The following is a 15,445-nucleotide window of genomic DNA, read 5'->3' on the forward strand; positions in this document are numbered from 1 at the left end:
ACGCGCCGCTCCCGTCGGCTGTGGCAGGAGCTGCGGGGGGCGCGTCCACGGCCCCGCGGGTCCCACGGCACGTGCTGGCCCACGGCAGGCGACCGGGGGACGGGGCCTTCCCGGCGTGCCCTCCGCGCACCCCGGCCCCGCGCCCGCACCCCGGCCCCGCGCCCGCCCCGCCCGCCCCGCCGCCCGGGGGCCGCCTGCCCCGCACTCACCCGTCACGCGAATGGACTCCAGCATCGTCCCGCCGAGGCCGCGGGCGCGGGCCCGGGGCGAGCCGGCCGCACCGCCTCTAGCTCCCGGCCCGGGCCTCGCGGGGGGCCGCGGCGGCAGGCGGCGCTCGGCCCCCGGGGCAGGCGGAGGCGCGACACGGCGGACCTGGACGCTCGGACGCCGCCGAGGGACGCGCCGCGGCTCGACCCGGTGCAGCGGCGCTAAAAACGCGCGGCCGCCGTGACGTCGCCGCTCCCCCGTTGCTAGGCAACGCCCCGCGCCGTCCGCGAGCGCGGCGCTTCCCGGGGCCCGCGTGCCGCTGGGGGCGCTAGCGCGCCGGCGGCCGGGCTCGCGGGAAGGCGGGCGGGGGCGAGGGAAACTACAACTCCCGGCATGCACAGCGCAGGCCCGCGAGAGGCCGCCTGGGTCTCGGGCCGCAGGTGCGGGCGCGCTTGCACTGGGTGGGCGCCTGTGCCCCGCTCCAGAGGGCTTAGCGCCGCGGGAGCTTCAGGGGACAGAGGTGCAGTGACAGGACGGCTCCAGCGGTGCATTGCAAAGCCGATCTCCTCCGCCCTTTGTTGGACCGTGTTAACGAGCATCTTCATTATCGTGGGAAGCTCGGACACATTCACCTGTCGAGCGTCCTGGCATGAGGATGCTAGCTTGACGTGGCGGGATGTTGTCTTCCGGTGTGTTACCCCGCGGGAGATGTAGACTCTACAGCAATCCGGCATTTTTGGGGAGCCTGACGTGTGCAAGGTTCCGAGACGGCCCGGAGGAGGGCAGAAGGCAAGCCCCGCGGAGCTCACAGGCTAGCATGACCCCGAGCTGCCGCTGGCGCCGTCAGATCCCCGAGCCACATTTTCTCTTTAGCCTCCCTCAAGGTTGACACAGGACACAGAAATGGTTGAGATGCGTCTTCAAACTCAGGGGCAAAAGTCATGTATGTCAACATCATAATCTAGGAATGACAGAAAATGTGTGAGAATTGGTGACTTTTTGATCAATTAGGAGGGAACAGCGGAAATTTAACTTTATCACGAATAGTAGATAACCTCACATATTCTGTCTGAAAATCCTCCGAGTAGTATCTTCAAAGTATACCCAGAATCCGGCCACTGCTGTCACCGCTGCCAGCGCTCCGGTTCAAGCCACCAGCACCTCTTGGGTTACAGCCGGGGCCTAAATGCTCTCCGTGTTTCCAGCCTCGCCCTCTTCGCTTTGTCCTCAAAGCTCCGTGGCCAGTGTGATCCCGCTCGGTCGGGTGTCACTCTTCCGTGCAGAACCCTTCAACGGCTTCCCCTCTTCCCTCTGAGGTCCTTTATGACCTAGCTTCCTGTCGCCTCTGATCTCATCTCCAGACAGACTGGCCGCCTCGGTCTTCTCAACTATGCGAAGCCCTGTTTCGCCTCAAGGCCTTTGTGAACCTGGGGTTTCTCCTGCCTGGAATGCTTTTCCCTCAGCCAAAGGACTAAGCTGCTTCACCTCTTTCAGGACTTAAATCCAAACCTCACTTCTCAGTGAGGCCTTTCCTGGCCTCCCACTCAATTTAAAATTCTACTTCTTTCACAGGCTCCCTACCCTACTTCTGTTTTATTTTTTCCCCTTGGTACTGAACATTAATTTATCATATATTTTACTGATTTATCTTTATTCCCTCCATCCTTAGAATAAAATTTCCATAAGTGCAGTGATTTTTTGCTTGTTCACTGCTATTTTCCCAACATTTAAAATAGTGCCTGGAAAAAATAAATAAATAAAATAAATAAAATAAATAAAATAAATAAAATAGTGCCTGGTACAAAGTAGGTACTCAATAAATATTTGTAAATTAATGAATATGTAGACAAAAGAAGTATGCATTTTCAATGAATACTCAATCCTTGCATTCATAAGGACAGTTATTCCTGCAATATATGTCCTAAGGAAAAGAAGGCTAAAAATGAACCTTTCATACCTATCTTATATAACTAAAACTCTGAGACCTGCTTTCCAAATTTGCTATAAAAATGCATCTATCACCACTGCAAATTTCTAGTTTTTAAAGTCACTGCAATTTAAGAAGTTATTACTCAAAAAAATAGACTCCTAAAAAATGTTTGAGTCATATATTCAGCATATATGTAAAGAATTTACTCTAAATGCTTTTACTAAAGCATGTTTAATCATATTGTCCCATTTTCATTACATTCTAAAGAAATCAATATTTATATAAAGGCATTGGGCTTCGTGCTTTTAGAGAGCATTATAAAACGTGACACTGTCCTCGAGAAACTTACTGACTGGCTAGTGTGACACACATGCACACTAAAGTTATAAAAGGACATGCCCTAAAGGTACACCTCTCTCTCCAACATTCCATTAAACTTAAGAATTCCAAATATACACAATTTAAGCTCCTATAGTTATATGCACCTAGAACAGTATTTAATTCTTTTAAAATTATTTTTATGTTCACCCTACCAATATTTCCCTGTGGATAATTTTGATTTCTAAATATCTTTAGTGATAAGTGTTATTAAAGGTGCATATCAATTTAATCAAAGCATTTTGAAAAGATATTCTTGGTGTACTGTTAGGCATTGAAGTACTCTTGCTAACAAATTTGTGAATACAAAGAGTTTATCTAATTTCTTACAAAACTAGTACTGTTATCAGCTCCTTTTACCATTCCTGCCTATGCAATTATTCATCCTCATCAAGCTTTGTGCATCTGCTTTGTTAATTATTGATTTGTGCTATGCCTGCTTAGTATTTCCATTGGGTACAGCATCTGCAGCTGTCCACTTGGCTGCTTTTGAGTCAGCATTGTTTTTACATATCCACCAGAACAATGAACAATTCCATCTTTCTTTTTTTTTTTTTTTTTTTTTTTTTTTAATTTTTATTTATTTATGATAGGCACACAGTGAGAGAGAGAGAGGCAGAGACACAGGCAGAGGGAGAAGCAGGCTCCATGCACCGGGAGCCCGACGTGGGATTCGATCCCGGATCTCCAGGATCGCGCCCTGGGCCAAAGGCAGGCGCCAAACTGCTGCGCCACCCAGGGATCCCCAATTCCATCTTTCTGAGAAACTTTTCTTTATATCGTTTCTATATAAATCATTAATATTGAGACAAAAGAACTGATGGGATTATCAGTTGCTACTCCATTTTCAAAGCATGGACTGCAAAATAAAGTTAAGAATTTATTAAAACTGACTCTAATAATTTATTTTTATCTTTAAGGATGCACCTCCCCTCTTCTTAAAGTTTTACTAAACTTAGGTTTCCAACAGTAGCCAAGGATGTCATTGTAGTTATCCTACTATAATGTCATACTTCATTTTACTTTTATAGTCATTTCACATACACTACCAACATTATATTGTGGATCATTTTGATCACTGAATATCTTTAATGATGACTTCCATTCAATTTTAGTTAAGAAAAATGATAGAAAAATAGGAATTTTAATAGAAATTCTTTTTTGTGTGGTGGGATTGTTATGTTATGGAAAAAGAAGTTATATTTTTCTTATCAGTAACTTTAGTTTAACTCATATGTTAATCTGTATGTCTCATGTATATGCTGCATAGTAAACTATTCATAATCCATGGTGGAGTTAATGAAAAAAAGTTGCAACATCTCTGTAATAAGAGGGGATAATTTTTGTTTTTATTTTAGAAAACAGATTGACATCTCCTTTTTAAAGACTTAAATTAACATTTGATCATTTACTTACAATTCATAAGTAGTGCTAGTGGAAAGACAGATAATACAATATTCCACCTTCTATAGAAAAGTTTGATATTGAAGCGTGACCGTATACTGGCCAGGTATACATTATGCTTGAAACTGAGAAAAAGTTTAATTTCTTAAGAAGTTATCTCAGTAACTAAAAGGAATTAGAACATTAAAATAATATTTATTCCCTTAAATTTTAGATAAAAGAGTTAAAAAGAAGGGGAAGAGGAGAAGATTCTAGAAAACACTTTTGACTTTTCTTCCTGTTTATTGGAAGCAATTTATAACATTCTACGTCGTTGAAAATATATGCTTCGATGAAAATTAATCTGCAGCAGTCTGCCATTATAGAAGAACAGAGCAACTCTAATTGCAACACCCCATTCTAACAAACATTAACAGAAGCCTTAGGGCAAGCTGTAAACAATGTTCCTTTGCTCAAAAAAGAAAAAAAAAAAAAAAAACTCCAAGGAATAGTTGGTTTCTGTGGCTTTTAAAAAATTTTTTGAGTGACATTTGAATGCTTTTAGGATGTCTGTATTGAGAGAATGGAATGTTTTCAGTATGTCTTTTTCAGGAGAATGAAAAGCATTAAGTGGGAGACAAATCAAAGATTGCTTTGTGAAACCTCCTTTGTCTTATCACCTCAATGAAAATAGAACAGCACAAAAATCCTGAGAAATGCTGATTTTTTTGATAAGATGTTTTGTTGTAAATGATTGGGGGGGTGGAAGGATATTTTTTAACCAGACAAAAAAATTGCCTATCTTAATTATATTTTGAAAAAACCAAGACATGCACTAGTTTACTCCTTCCACAGATATTTAAGTGCCTTGTATATACAAGAAAAAAAAGTGATGAAAAAGACATGATACCTACCCTCAGAGAATTTACTGATAGTGCATATATACATATGTAAACATGATTTACACACATCAACCAATCTTTGAGTGTACATCAAGGCTGCTGTGGTGAGAGTTCCAGTTCTCCTGGAACATATGTTACAGTAGGAGAAACAAACAAGAATCAAGTTAACTAATGTGCAATTACAGATACAGATAGGTGCTATGAAGACAGTAAACCAAGGAATTACAGTAGATGGTGACTTATTTTTTTCTTAAGATTTTTTTTTATTCATGAGAGACACAGGGAGAGAGGCAGAGACATAGGCAGAGGGAGAAGCAGGCTCCCTGTGGGGAGCCCAATGTGAGACTCCATCCCAGGATCACTCCCTGAGTCAAAGGCAGACACTCAACCACTGAACCACCCAGGTGTCCCTAGATGGTGACTTATTAATAGAGGAGTCCAGAAAGGCTTTTGTGGGGAAGAGACTTTTGAGTTGAGATCTGAAGGATGAGAGTCAACCACAGTAAATTTGGTGGGGGGTTCGATGGGGTGGGGGAGCCAAGCATTCTAGGTAGATGGGATTATAAATGCAAAAGCCCTGAGATGGCAATGATCTTGACATGATCCTGGGACTAATAAAGGTCAGCATGTTTGGAGTCCAGTGAGCTGGGGGAAGTGGTAGGAGAAAATATCTCAGAGGCAAGCAGGGGCCAGTGAAAGGAATTTGGACTTTATTCGAAATGCAATCAGAAGCCACTGGTTGATTTTAAACAGGGCAGTGACATAATATGGCTTATTTGTTTTTAAAGATTGTATTGACTGTTCTGAGGACCATGGATAGATAAGAGGGTGAGAACGGAAGTGGGGAAACCAGATAGGAGACTTATAGTGGGCCAAATGAGAGTGATAATGAGTTGGAGTGGAATGAGAGCTATAGAGAGAAAGAAGTAGAAGACCCAGCATATATATATATATATATATATAGAGAGAGAGAGAGAGAGAGAGAGAGGAGAGAGTTGATCAGTAGGTTGAATATGAGGGGAGGAGAGGAAGAAGGAATTGAATATGCCTCCCAGGTTTTGGCTTGAGGAACTGAGTGAATAGTAGTGGTATGCATGGAGATGAAGATGAGGGAAAAACAGGTTGAATGGGGAATTCCATTTTGGTTATGTTAAGTTTGATGTCCCAGTTAGAAGTCCATATCAAGATTTCAAATAGGTTGGTTGGATATTAGAGTTCAGAGTTCAGGGAAGAGATTATGCTAAAAAATAAATCTGGGAGCCATCAGTATAGAGTCAGTATTTTAAGTCATTGGGACTGATGAAACCACCCAGGGAGTGTGCAGAGGTAGATAGGAGAACTCAGAGTAGAATTTAGAGTTCTTAAGTGATTTAGTTGTGGAGCAGAGGAAGAGGAGCCAATAAAGTTCTTTTTTCAAATATACATATATATACATACACAGATGCAGAGTACCATATACATGTATATATATATAGTTATGTATATATGTGTATACATGTATTTTTTCTGACCTGTTTAAGATTAGCTGGCAGACATGATACCCTTTTATCCCTAAATACTTTAGATTATGTATATGTATAAATACATGTGTGTGTGTACATGTACAGAGAGAGAGAGAGGGAAGGAGAACAAATGTACGGAGAGAGAGAGGGAATGAGAACAAAGCAAATGTAGTAAAATGTTAATATATTAAGAATCTGATTGAAAGGCATCCTGAGATTCTTTTTTTCTATGTGTATATGAATAAAACTGTTGCAACTTTTAAGTCTGAAATTATATCAAAATAAAGTGATGCAAATTGAGAACTAAAGTAGAAAATTAACTAGGTGGGGAACCTTGTAAGACATGATATTCAGCTGGCCTAATATAGATATCCAAAGGTGCTGTGAGGGCAATTCAGTAGCAAGATCAAAGTGAGAAAGTCATGGATGTAGCAGAGCATGGTATATTCAGGAAATAGCAAATGCTTGAGAGTTTTCTATTCTTTGAGCACTTTCCTTGGCTTTAAACATTAAGCAAAGTGAGCAGTAAACTCATTTGCAGAGAGTAAGAGAGTAGGATGGGAAACTGATAATTTGAAAGGAATTCAAATGGGTAAGAAAGAAAGGATTCCAAAGCAACATGAAACATCTAGTTAGGATAAATTTGAAATGGAAGTGGCTCAATGCTCAGCAAGCCAAGAAAAGTAGAAAAAACAGAAGATTAGAAATTGGCAAGATAAATGCAGCAAGGACAAGGGCCCAAGGAAAATGGTACTGAAATAGTTTCTCTTGGGGCCTGGCTGGGTAGGGAATAGGTAAGACATAAAGGAGCCTGGGCAGTGTTTGGGGGAGAGACCTGGAAAGGGTCAATCACAGGTTCTGAAAAAGACTAGTCATCATCTTTTTCCTCATGTACTATTTTAAAGGGCTGAATCAGGTGATCCTTACCAGCTCTTTTTTTTTAAACTCCCTTTTCTCTTAGCATCCTTTTCACAATAGACTGAACTTACTTAGCACATGACTTCATAGAAAAAAGCAAGGTGGGAGTTCAGGGCTAATTCAGAGCACAGGTTATAGCATTTTTCATTTGACCAAAAGTTAGATAAGGAGAACGGACTGAAGTTTAGGGTTAGGGGGGCTTGTGGGTTTAGCAAGAGCGAGCAGCAGTGGAGAAGAGGTAAAGATTTGAGATTACAATCAGGATTCCAGTTTTTGGGTTTGAAATCTTAGAGATAGAGCACTTACAAGTGTTGACTAGCAGCCAAGTATGGCCATACCTGTGATGGCTAAGCAGAAGAGAGGAGGGGGTCAGTCAGTTTGGAAGGTTTGAGGAATGGTGAGGTCAGAGACTGCAGTCTCTTGAGAGTTCATCAGCAAACATTTCTCGGTGGCCTATTACATGTCAGGCATGAATGGTGCCAAGGAAGACCAGGATGGTGTCTGATTGTGAGAAGCAAGGAAGTGAGGAGTGAAAGTGGATGTCACAAATGCCAAAATTTGGAAGCATTAATGAGAGAGTAGAACCATGGTCTAAAAGTACCACGTGAAGAGAAATTTTTGATGTGTTTGGAAGATGAAGTTCATGACATATAAATGGAAGACAATGAATCTTCTTCTGGCATCAAATTTAAGATTTTATTTTTGATATCCATTAGAGAGACTTTATATTTAAGAAATATTGGCTTCTTGGGACGCCTGGGTGGCCCAGTGGTTGAGCGCCTCGCTTCGGCCCAGGGTGTGATCCTGGAGTGCTGGGATCGAGTCCCGCATCGGGCTCCCTGCATAGAGCCTGCTTCTCCCTCTGCCTGTGTCTCTGCCTCTCTCTGTGTCGCTCATGAATAAATAAATAAAATCTTTAAAAAAGAGAAATATCGGCTTCTGCTACTTTGTAATATTTAAGAACTGCTTTTCTTTAATATGGATCATTTAAAAAATTTAAAAATAGGCTCTGTGAATATAGCTTTAAAAAATCTAGTAAGAAAAGGTAAAGTTATCAATATATAAATTATAGTGTGATAAATACATAAAGGAATTGTTCCTCTTTGTGAAAGGGTTTGCTGTAGTTCTTTAAATCTGAATTCTCTTAACACCCTTACTTACTACTTGAGAAAGTAAAAAGGAGATTAAAGCTATATGAATTTTGAGAATGGTATGACTATAGTTACATTGGGTTTTAAGAACAGTATAATATGGTCAGAAAGGACAATTTGTTTTCCCTCACTTTGGAATATGAAACAGTTTCATTGATTAACTTAGAAAAGGAAAAAAAAATCTGATGCTAAGGACCATTAATAGCAGAGATCATAATAAATAAGATATCCCTTTTCAGTAACATGTATATAACATTCTTTGATGGCTCTTATTTCTTTATAGTAAATGTGTAAAAGAAGTGGCCCTTCAGCCAGATAACCTGAAGTAGAGAACTTGACTTTAATCCTTCTTGCTACTGCCTTGTGGTTAGACCTTGGCTTTTTCTCTCCCTGTAAAAATAAGAATATTTACATCATTGTATCATTCTGTGAATAAAAAGAGAATGAATGTGAATGTATTTTGAAAAATTAACTGTAAATATACAAATAGCATTGGGAGTGTCTTTATTGAGTAAATGCTTTCAAATTTTTCAAATGCTTTTCACAATTTATCTGTGAAAGATATGATAATTAGTTCCTTTGTTGAAAAGGATCTTAGAAGGCACAAATCTCATTTACTAGTGTCACCTTGAATCTACATCGCCTTGATTCTATTCTTAAATTAATGTAATAAGCTGTGGTCTTTACCTAAATAACTTGAGAGGTTGTGGTTTTCATTTTAAAAACAGGAAAGACACTTCTGATGACTTTTAGAATATTAACATCATTTCAACCAAGCTGCATAGTCTATACCAATAATCATGTGATTACAGCACACACTTCTTTTCAATAATTAAAAAAAAAATTTTTTTTTTTTGAGAAAACAATTCCATGAGAAAAGCATGGTTGCTATTTTCAGGCCTTTAGCTATAGCTCAAGGGCACATTTACATCATTATTGTGTGTTCGCTGATCCAAAAAAATAAATGAACTGAAATGTCAAGAGTATGAACAGTCTAGAATTTGAAGTCACCGAGATCTTGTTCAAATTATTAGGTGATGGTCCAATCACTCAGCCTGTTTGTATCTCAGTTTTCCTATATCTAAAATAGGAATAATAGTTATCTTAAACTCATTCAGTCAGAAAACATCAACCGAACTCACATTCCCAGAAGGTGCTGGGTTACAGCTATAAGTAAGACATGCTTCTGCCATCCCATAGCTTATACTCTAGTAGGACAGACAGGAAATAAACATAAATATATAACAAAAATCATTCCACATAAGTGGAATTGCAGTGAAAAAAATAAATCACGGTAACAGGATGGAAAGTGACTGGGAAGGGGCCAAAAGAAAGAGTGTGGCCACCCAATTAGGGAAGTCTTCTTTGAGAGGTAGTACATTCCAGCAAGCACTCAATTAATGAGGAGCCAGATGTGGGTAGATCTAAAGAGGAGTATGTAGGAGGTGGAAAATTCTTGAAGAAAGGAATCTGTCTTTTTGTTTGTCCTGGAAAAAAACCTATGAAGCTGGAGCCTAGTGAAAAAAAGGGAGAGTACTGTGATATTTGGCATGTATTAGGAGAAGAAAACAGTTCAGATCATTTAGGGCTTTGTAGTATGATAAATAATTTGGATATTATTCTAATTGCAATGGAAGGTACGAACTAACTCTGAATAAGGAATTGACACTGCATAATTTACATTTTAAAAAGATCCTTCTCTATAAATTACTAAAACTAAAAGATAGTTGAGTAGGTTTACAATAATCAATTATGTCCCTAAATACCAGTAATTATTTAAAAATAATTTAAAAGATATCATATGTAAAAGTAGTAACAAAAACAAAAATACAAAAGAATAAATTTAAAGATCTGTACAGAAGCACATTATAAATATTTTTGGAAAATATTAAAGTAGACTTAAGTTAATCAAGATCTACCATCTTCACAAATGGAAAGGCTCAATATCACAAAGATGCCAACTCTCTCTAAATTATGTGATAAATTTGACATAGTTCCAATAAAAATATCAAGAGGATTTTTTCCCCCTTTGTGTGGAATTTGACAATTTGGCCATAAATTGTAAAAGCAAGAAGCCAAATTAGCTAAGTCAATTAGCCAAGCCAAGTTAATTATTAACTTGCCTGCCAGATATCAATTCTTATAATTAAGATGGTTTGATATGGGAACAATAGAGAAATGAACTAGGAGAACAGAATAAAGAGCTCTAAAATACACCTACATATACACAAAAACTTGATATATATAGGTCAGTGGGGAAAGAATGGACAAATAAGTGTTGCTAAGACATTTGGTTATCCAAATAAAAAAAAATCAATCCAGATAATTTAAGGACAAAATGATGAGAACAATAATTTTTAGAAGAAAATAGGGGAGAACATTTTTATAAACTCAGAGTAGGGAAGGATTTCTTGACAGATAAAAGCACATCCCCTAAAAGAAAATATACATATATCTAATTACATTAGTATTAAACATTTCTGCACATCCAAGACATCCTAAAGTGAAAAGATAAACCATAAACTAAGGAAAGATATTTATAAGCTAAAAAGAGTTATTTTTCCAGAAAATGCTAAACAAAACGCCTGTGAATCAATAAGAAAAAACTGTGTGGAAAAATAGGCAAAAGATATAGAGTTGAAATTCACAGAAAAGGAAACCTGAAAGGCCAATAAACACATGAAATAATGTTCAAATTCAGGAGTAAAAAGTGCACACAGACTAGAATGGCAAAATCTAAAAAGTAACTATGTGTTAGGGAGGCACTGTAGTAGCAGACATGCTGCTCATATACTGCTGACTGAAGTAAAAGTTGTGACAATCATTTTGAAGAGTAAATTTATTTTTAATATCTGGCAATAATGTTGAAATATATTTATCAAAATAATTCCTAGGTATATTACTGTAGATAAAAATTTTGCATGTGTATATAAGGAGACATAAAAATATAGCATCATGGAATCTTTGGAATGAAATATTGTTAATGAGCTAAACATCCATTAATAGGACAATGGATACATAATTGCAAGTATATTCACACAATATAATACAGCCATGAAACTGAATGAAAAGTGGCTATTGGTGAGGATGAATCTCATAAAAAGAATACTTAGTAGAAAGATTAATAACTGCAGAAAGGCACATACAGCAAAAAAAAAGTTATTCAGATCACAATATATTGTTATGGATATATATGTAGATGTAATAAAAATACATGAATTTCATGAGCATGATAAACATTAAAATCAGATTACTTTTACCCCTGAGGAGCAGAAGGTGAATGGAATTAAGAAAGGATACACAAGAGACTTCAAGTATAAGATTATATATCTCTTTAAACTAGGTGGTGGGTACATGGTTTTGTTTATTCATTACTTTTTTGTGAACTGGAAATATAACAGAAGTTTTAAAAGGAGAAGAGTAATTTCAGCTTATAAACTGAAAAATGAAGTAAGAACGGGGTAGAATAGAAAAAAAGACTTGTCAGGTGACAATCGCTGTACTTGAAGAAGAGTAGATTTGAGTATCTAGCAGTTTCTGGCAGCTGGGGCTGTTTAAAAAGTCGTAGCGACTGTTTTGGTGGGTTGCTATCACCTTCACCATTATTATTATCAGTGTAAAGACCAAAGATATAAGGGGATTATGACAAAAGATAAACTAAATATTTGGACGAGTTATATTGCACTGTGCATGTACCTCTTTTAGTCTTGTACCTCTTTTAGTCTTGTACATGTACCTCTTTTAGTCTTGTACATGTACCTCTTAGTCTTGTACATGTACCTTTAGTCTTGTACCTTTAGTCTTGTACATGTACCTCTTTTAGTCTTGTACATGTACCTCTTTTAGTCTTGACTAGAATCTGGTTGTAAGGACCGTAAAGCTCGCAGAAGACGAAGAGGGAAGGCACACAGACTACATAAATCTCTAAAGACTTTTCCAACGTTGTTTAAAACACACTCTCCCCCTCCCTTCCAATATGCACACACACACATCCTTTCCCCTGTCTAGCAGTGAAAAAAATTCAAACACCTTTTCTTCTTTGGTTCCTAAGTTAGTGTATTTTGAGTTAAATATCAATAATTTGATAATACCAAACCCTTGGGGGGGAGGGTAGAAGCTATAGTCGCTATTACAGAATACTTTGGGATCTGTTTCGGTTTTTCATCTGATCCTCCTAAAGACTCTGCGGAGAACTGGGCAGTTGGTTGTTCCCATTTGGCAGATGAGTAAACTAAAATCCAGAGAGGCTAAACCATAAACTAACTTGGTGACCGTGAACTTCATGGAATTCTGTGTCAAATACTTTATGATTAAATGGGCATTTTTCTAGGTAGAGGGTCAGCTTTAATTATATTTTCAAAAGGTCCATGACTCCCCCTAAAGGTCTTAAAAACACTGGATTTTTAAATGACTTGCCTAAGGTCACAGGGTCCCGGTAGAGCCAAGATCCTAATTTCTTCCTACTCCACTCAGAATTCAATTCTTTTCTTTCTTTTTCTTTCTCTCTCTCTTTCCTTTTTTACAACCTACAGCATCAAAATTCCCATTAGACATATTATTAGGGAAATACTTTTGGTAAAGTCTACTGACTGATAAGATGGAAAGGTCATTAAACATACCCAAACGTCTAAACTTGGGAGGAACCGTTTTGGTTTGTTCAGCCGTTAGGCAGTCAGTCACTCCTTGGTCTACAGGGTGCTGCTTTTCAGCCCAACACGTCCACAACTGCTGCCTCTACATGCCCTAACACGGACTTGCTAAAGGAGAAATGAATCGGATACAGTAATTGCATAACCTATGTTGCAATTAATTCTGAGCCATCCGTAAAGAACGGTCGTTGAGACACAGCTTGACCTGGTGGAAAGGGGGACCCTGAGCTGAGAACGGGGTGTTTCATCCTCTTGGACAAAGGGCTCCTTGTCCCAGGGTCTCCGCGTGTTGGCTGTTAAGAGCCAAGGTGGATGCGTGGCTTCTTCATCCTTCCAGGCCTAACACTGTGTTGGTTCGGATGGGATCTAAACTAAGGAGGCAGGGCGGTTTGGGTGGGGTATGAACATTCCACCCGCAGCTTGCTAATGTCAAGTCGTCTCTTCCTAGATGGGAAAGGTCTCCAGCGCCCTAGGTGGGCCACTCGCCCCGAATGTCCGCTTTTGGGCGACAGTCCCCGTCGGGGAGGGTGGGAAGCACGCTGCGGACGGCCCCCAGGCCCGCGGGATCGCGACCGCGCGGCCCCGTGAACCCCCCGGGGAGCGATGACGTCGGGCGGGAAAGGTGCGAGCACCGCGGGCTGCGAGCCTAAGCTGCGGGGCTGTGCGGGCGTCGGGTGAGGCCTCGGGCCCGGAGGCGGCTGCGCCGGGGAGCGCCGCGCCTCCCGCCGCCCGCGGCCTCCCGAGCTCGGGGTGCGACCCAGGGGCGGCGGCCCGGACCCGGCCACGTGACCCGGGGCGGGGGAGGGGGGCGGGGCGGGCAGAGGCGCGTCCCGCCCCCGCCCGGCGCGCAGGCGCGCTGCACCGGCGCTGAAATTCAAATTCGAACGGCGGCGGGAGGCCGAGTCCGACCCGGCGGCTGAGGGGGCGCGCGGCAGGAGCAGTTTGGGAGCGTCGGGGTCTCTCCCGGCGGCGCCCGGAGCCGAGACTCACTTCTTTCCCTTTTCCGAGCTTGGACCGGCGTCGTCGCGCAGTCGAGCCGCGGAGTCCGGGGCGATGGACCCGTTTACCGAGGTGAGAAAGCCTGCGGGCGCAGCCTGCCATCGCCGCCCCGACCCCGGCCCGACCCGACCCTTCCCACCGCCCGTCGACCCCCGGGCGCACCGGGCGGAGGGCGCGTGCGCGTGCGCGCGCGTGCGCAGCGGGTGTGCGGGGGTCGGCCCGGCGCCCCTCCCCTGCCCTCCCCTGCCCTGCCCTGCCCCCCGCCCTGCGGCGGCTCGGGTCGGCGGCTGCGGCTCAGGGAGGGGGGCTTGGGCTGCGGCCCCCGAGGCGGCAGCGCGGAGCCCCCGCGGCCCCGATCCGGAGGGTGAGGCGCGCTGTCCTGCGGAGGACCCCGTCCCTCCCGGACCTGGGCCTGCTGGCAGCGCGAGGCGGGCAGGGCGCAGGGTGGAGTCGGGGGCTGGAGGACTCCGCGCAGGTGCAGCCGCCGCCGCCGCGGAGCGGGCCTGCGGGGGTTCGTGGGCCGTGGACCGCGGCGGGCGAGCAGGACGGCCCGGGGCGTGACCCGAGACCCGGGATCGAGTCCCCGGCCGGGCTCCCTGCACGGAGCCTGCTTCTCCCTCTGCCTGGGTCTCTGCCTCTGTGTCGTGGATAAATAAATAACATCTTTAAAAAGGAAAAAGGAAATGACAGCCAAACGTTGACATCAGCCAGTACCTGAAACCATTGCATCCGTTCCGATAACGTCAACAGCATCTTTAGAGCGGGTCGCTCTGCTACATGAGGAAGAAGTCGTCCCAACCCCCGGGATTGACACGGGATTGACCCAGGAACGGGGAGGAAACATGCGAGTCCAACAGGCACCAGCAAAATTAGTAGCCAACAATTTTTCTTTTTTTTTTTAAAGCAGAGTAAGGAAATAGTAAACCTCTTCGTGTGTATGGAGCATCACGTTACAAGCAATACTCTACTCGTCTTTTGTCCTTTGGAAATTGAACATGGATTCGTTACGTCATTGTGTCAGTTATTTCTCTCTCTCCTTGGCCAGTCTTGTTGAGAACATACATGGATATACTCAGCTTGGTTTCGTGTTGCCAGTTGTCCACCCCCTTTTCTTGCAGGACAGTTCCTCTTTAGGTGGTTATGCGAGGTTCAGACCTAATTTCTTGAGTTGTTGCAAAGTAGGCCTAAAAATGTCTCTACGTGGGCAGCCCGGGTGGCTCAGTGGTTGAGCACCTGCCTTCGGCCCAGGGTGTGATCCTGGAGACCCGGGATTGAGTCCCTCATCGGGCTCCCTGCATGGAGCCTGCTTCTCCCTCTGCCTGTGTCTCTGCCCCTCTCTCTCTCTCTCTTTCTGTGTGTCTCTCACGAATAAACAAATAAAATCGTAAAAAAAAAAAAAAAAATTAAAACGTCTCTGCTAGATTCA

At 42.5% G+C, this 15,445-nt stretch overlaps 3 protein-coding genes across 8 annotated transcripts in view; 1 reads left to right on the plus strand and 2 right to left on the minus strand.

Moving 5' to 3' along the window:
- The window catches only part of MATCAP2 (microtubule associated tyrosine carboxypeptidase 2), a 61,959-nt gene extending 47,808 nt beyond the window's left edge, over window positions 1–14,151 (minus strand). For 2 of the 3 annotated variants that reach the window (XM_025464632.3, XM_025464631.3), the window contains exon 1: window positions 210–364. In XM_025464632.3, the coding sequence (XP_025320417.1) occupies window positions 210–234 (25 nt within the window). In that variant the 5' untranslated portion in view covers window positions 235–364. Of the gene's footprint in view, window positions 1–209; window positions 365–8,691; window positions 8,762–14,010 lie in introns of those variants that run through there. The other variant, XM_025464630.3, reaches the window with a different exon arrangement.
- Window positions 471–1,512, minus strand: LOC125752490 (translation initiation factor IF-2-like). The gene is made up of 2 exons (XM_049093809.1): window positions 1,263–1,512; window positions 471–1,168 (listed from the first exon to the last, which is right to left on the minus strand). Exon 2 carries the CDS (start codon window positions 939–941, stop codon window positions 471–473), a length of 471 nt encoding a protein of 156 aa, XP_048949766.1. The 5' UTR covers window positions 942–1,168; window positions 1,263–1,512.
- Window positions 13,957–15,445, plus strand: part of ANLN (anillin, actin binding protein) — a 49,580-nt gene continuing 48,091 nt past the window's right edge. For all 4 annotated transcript variants that reach the window (XM_049093805.1, XM_025464624.3, XM_049093806.1 and 1 more), the window contains exon 1: window positions 13,957–14,091. In XM_049093805.1, coding sequence (XP_048949762.1) covers window positions 14,074–14,091 — 18 coding nt within the window. In that variant the 5' untranslated portion in view covers window positions 13,957–14,073. The remainder of the gene's footprint in view (window positions 14,092–15,445) is intronic.

The sequence above is a fragment of the Canis lupus genome, chromosome 14 (assembly GCF_003254725.2).
Source record: "Canis lupus dingo isolate Sandy chromosome 14, ASM325472v2, whole genome shotgun sequence".
Taxonomy (NCBI): domain Eukaryota; kingdom Metazoa; phylum Chordata; class Mammalia; order Carnivora; family Canidae; genus Canis; species Canis lupus.

Excerpts from the sequence above, each read along its gene's own strand:
- LOC125752490 (XM_049093809.1), bottom strand. The coding sequence starts at position 941 with ATGCCGGATTGCTGTAGAGTCTACATCTCCCGCGGGGTAACACACCGG.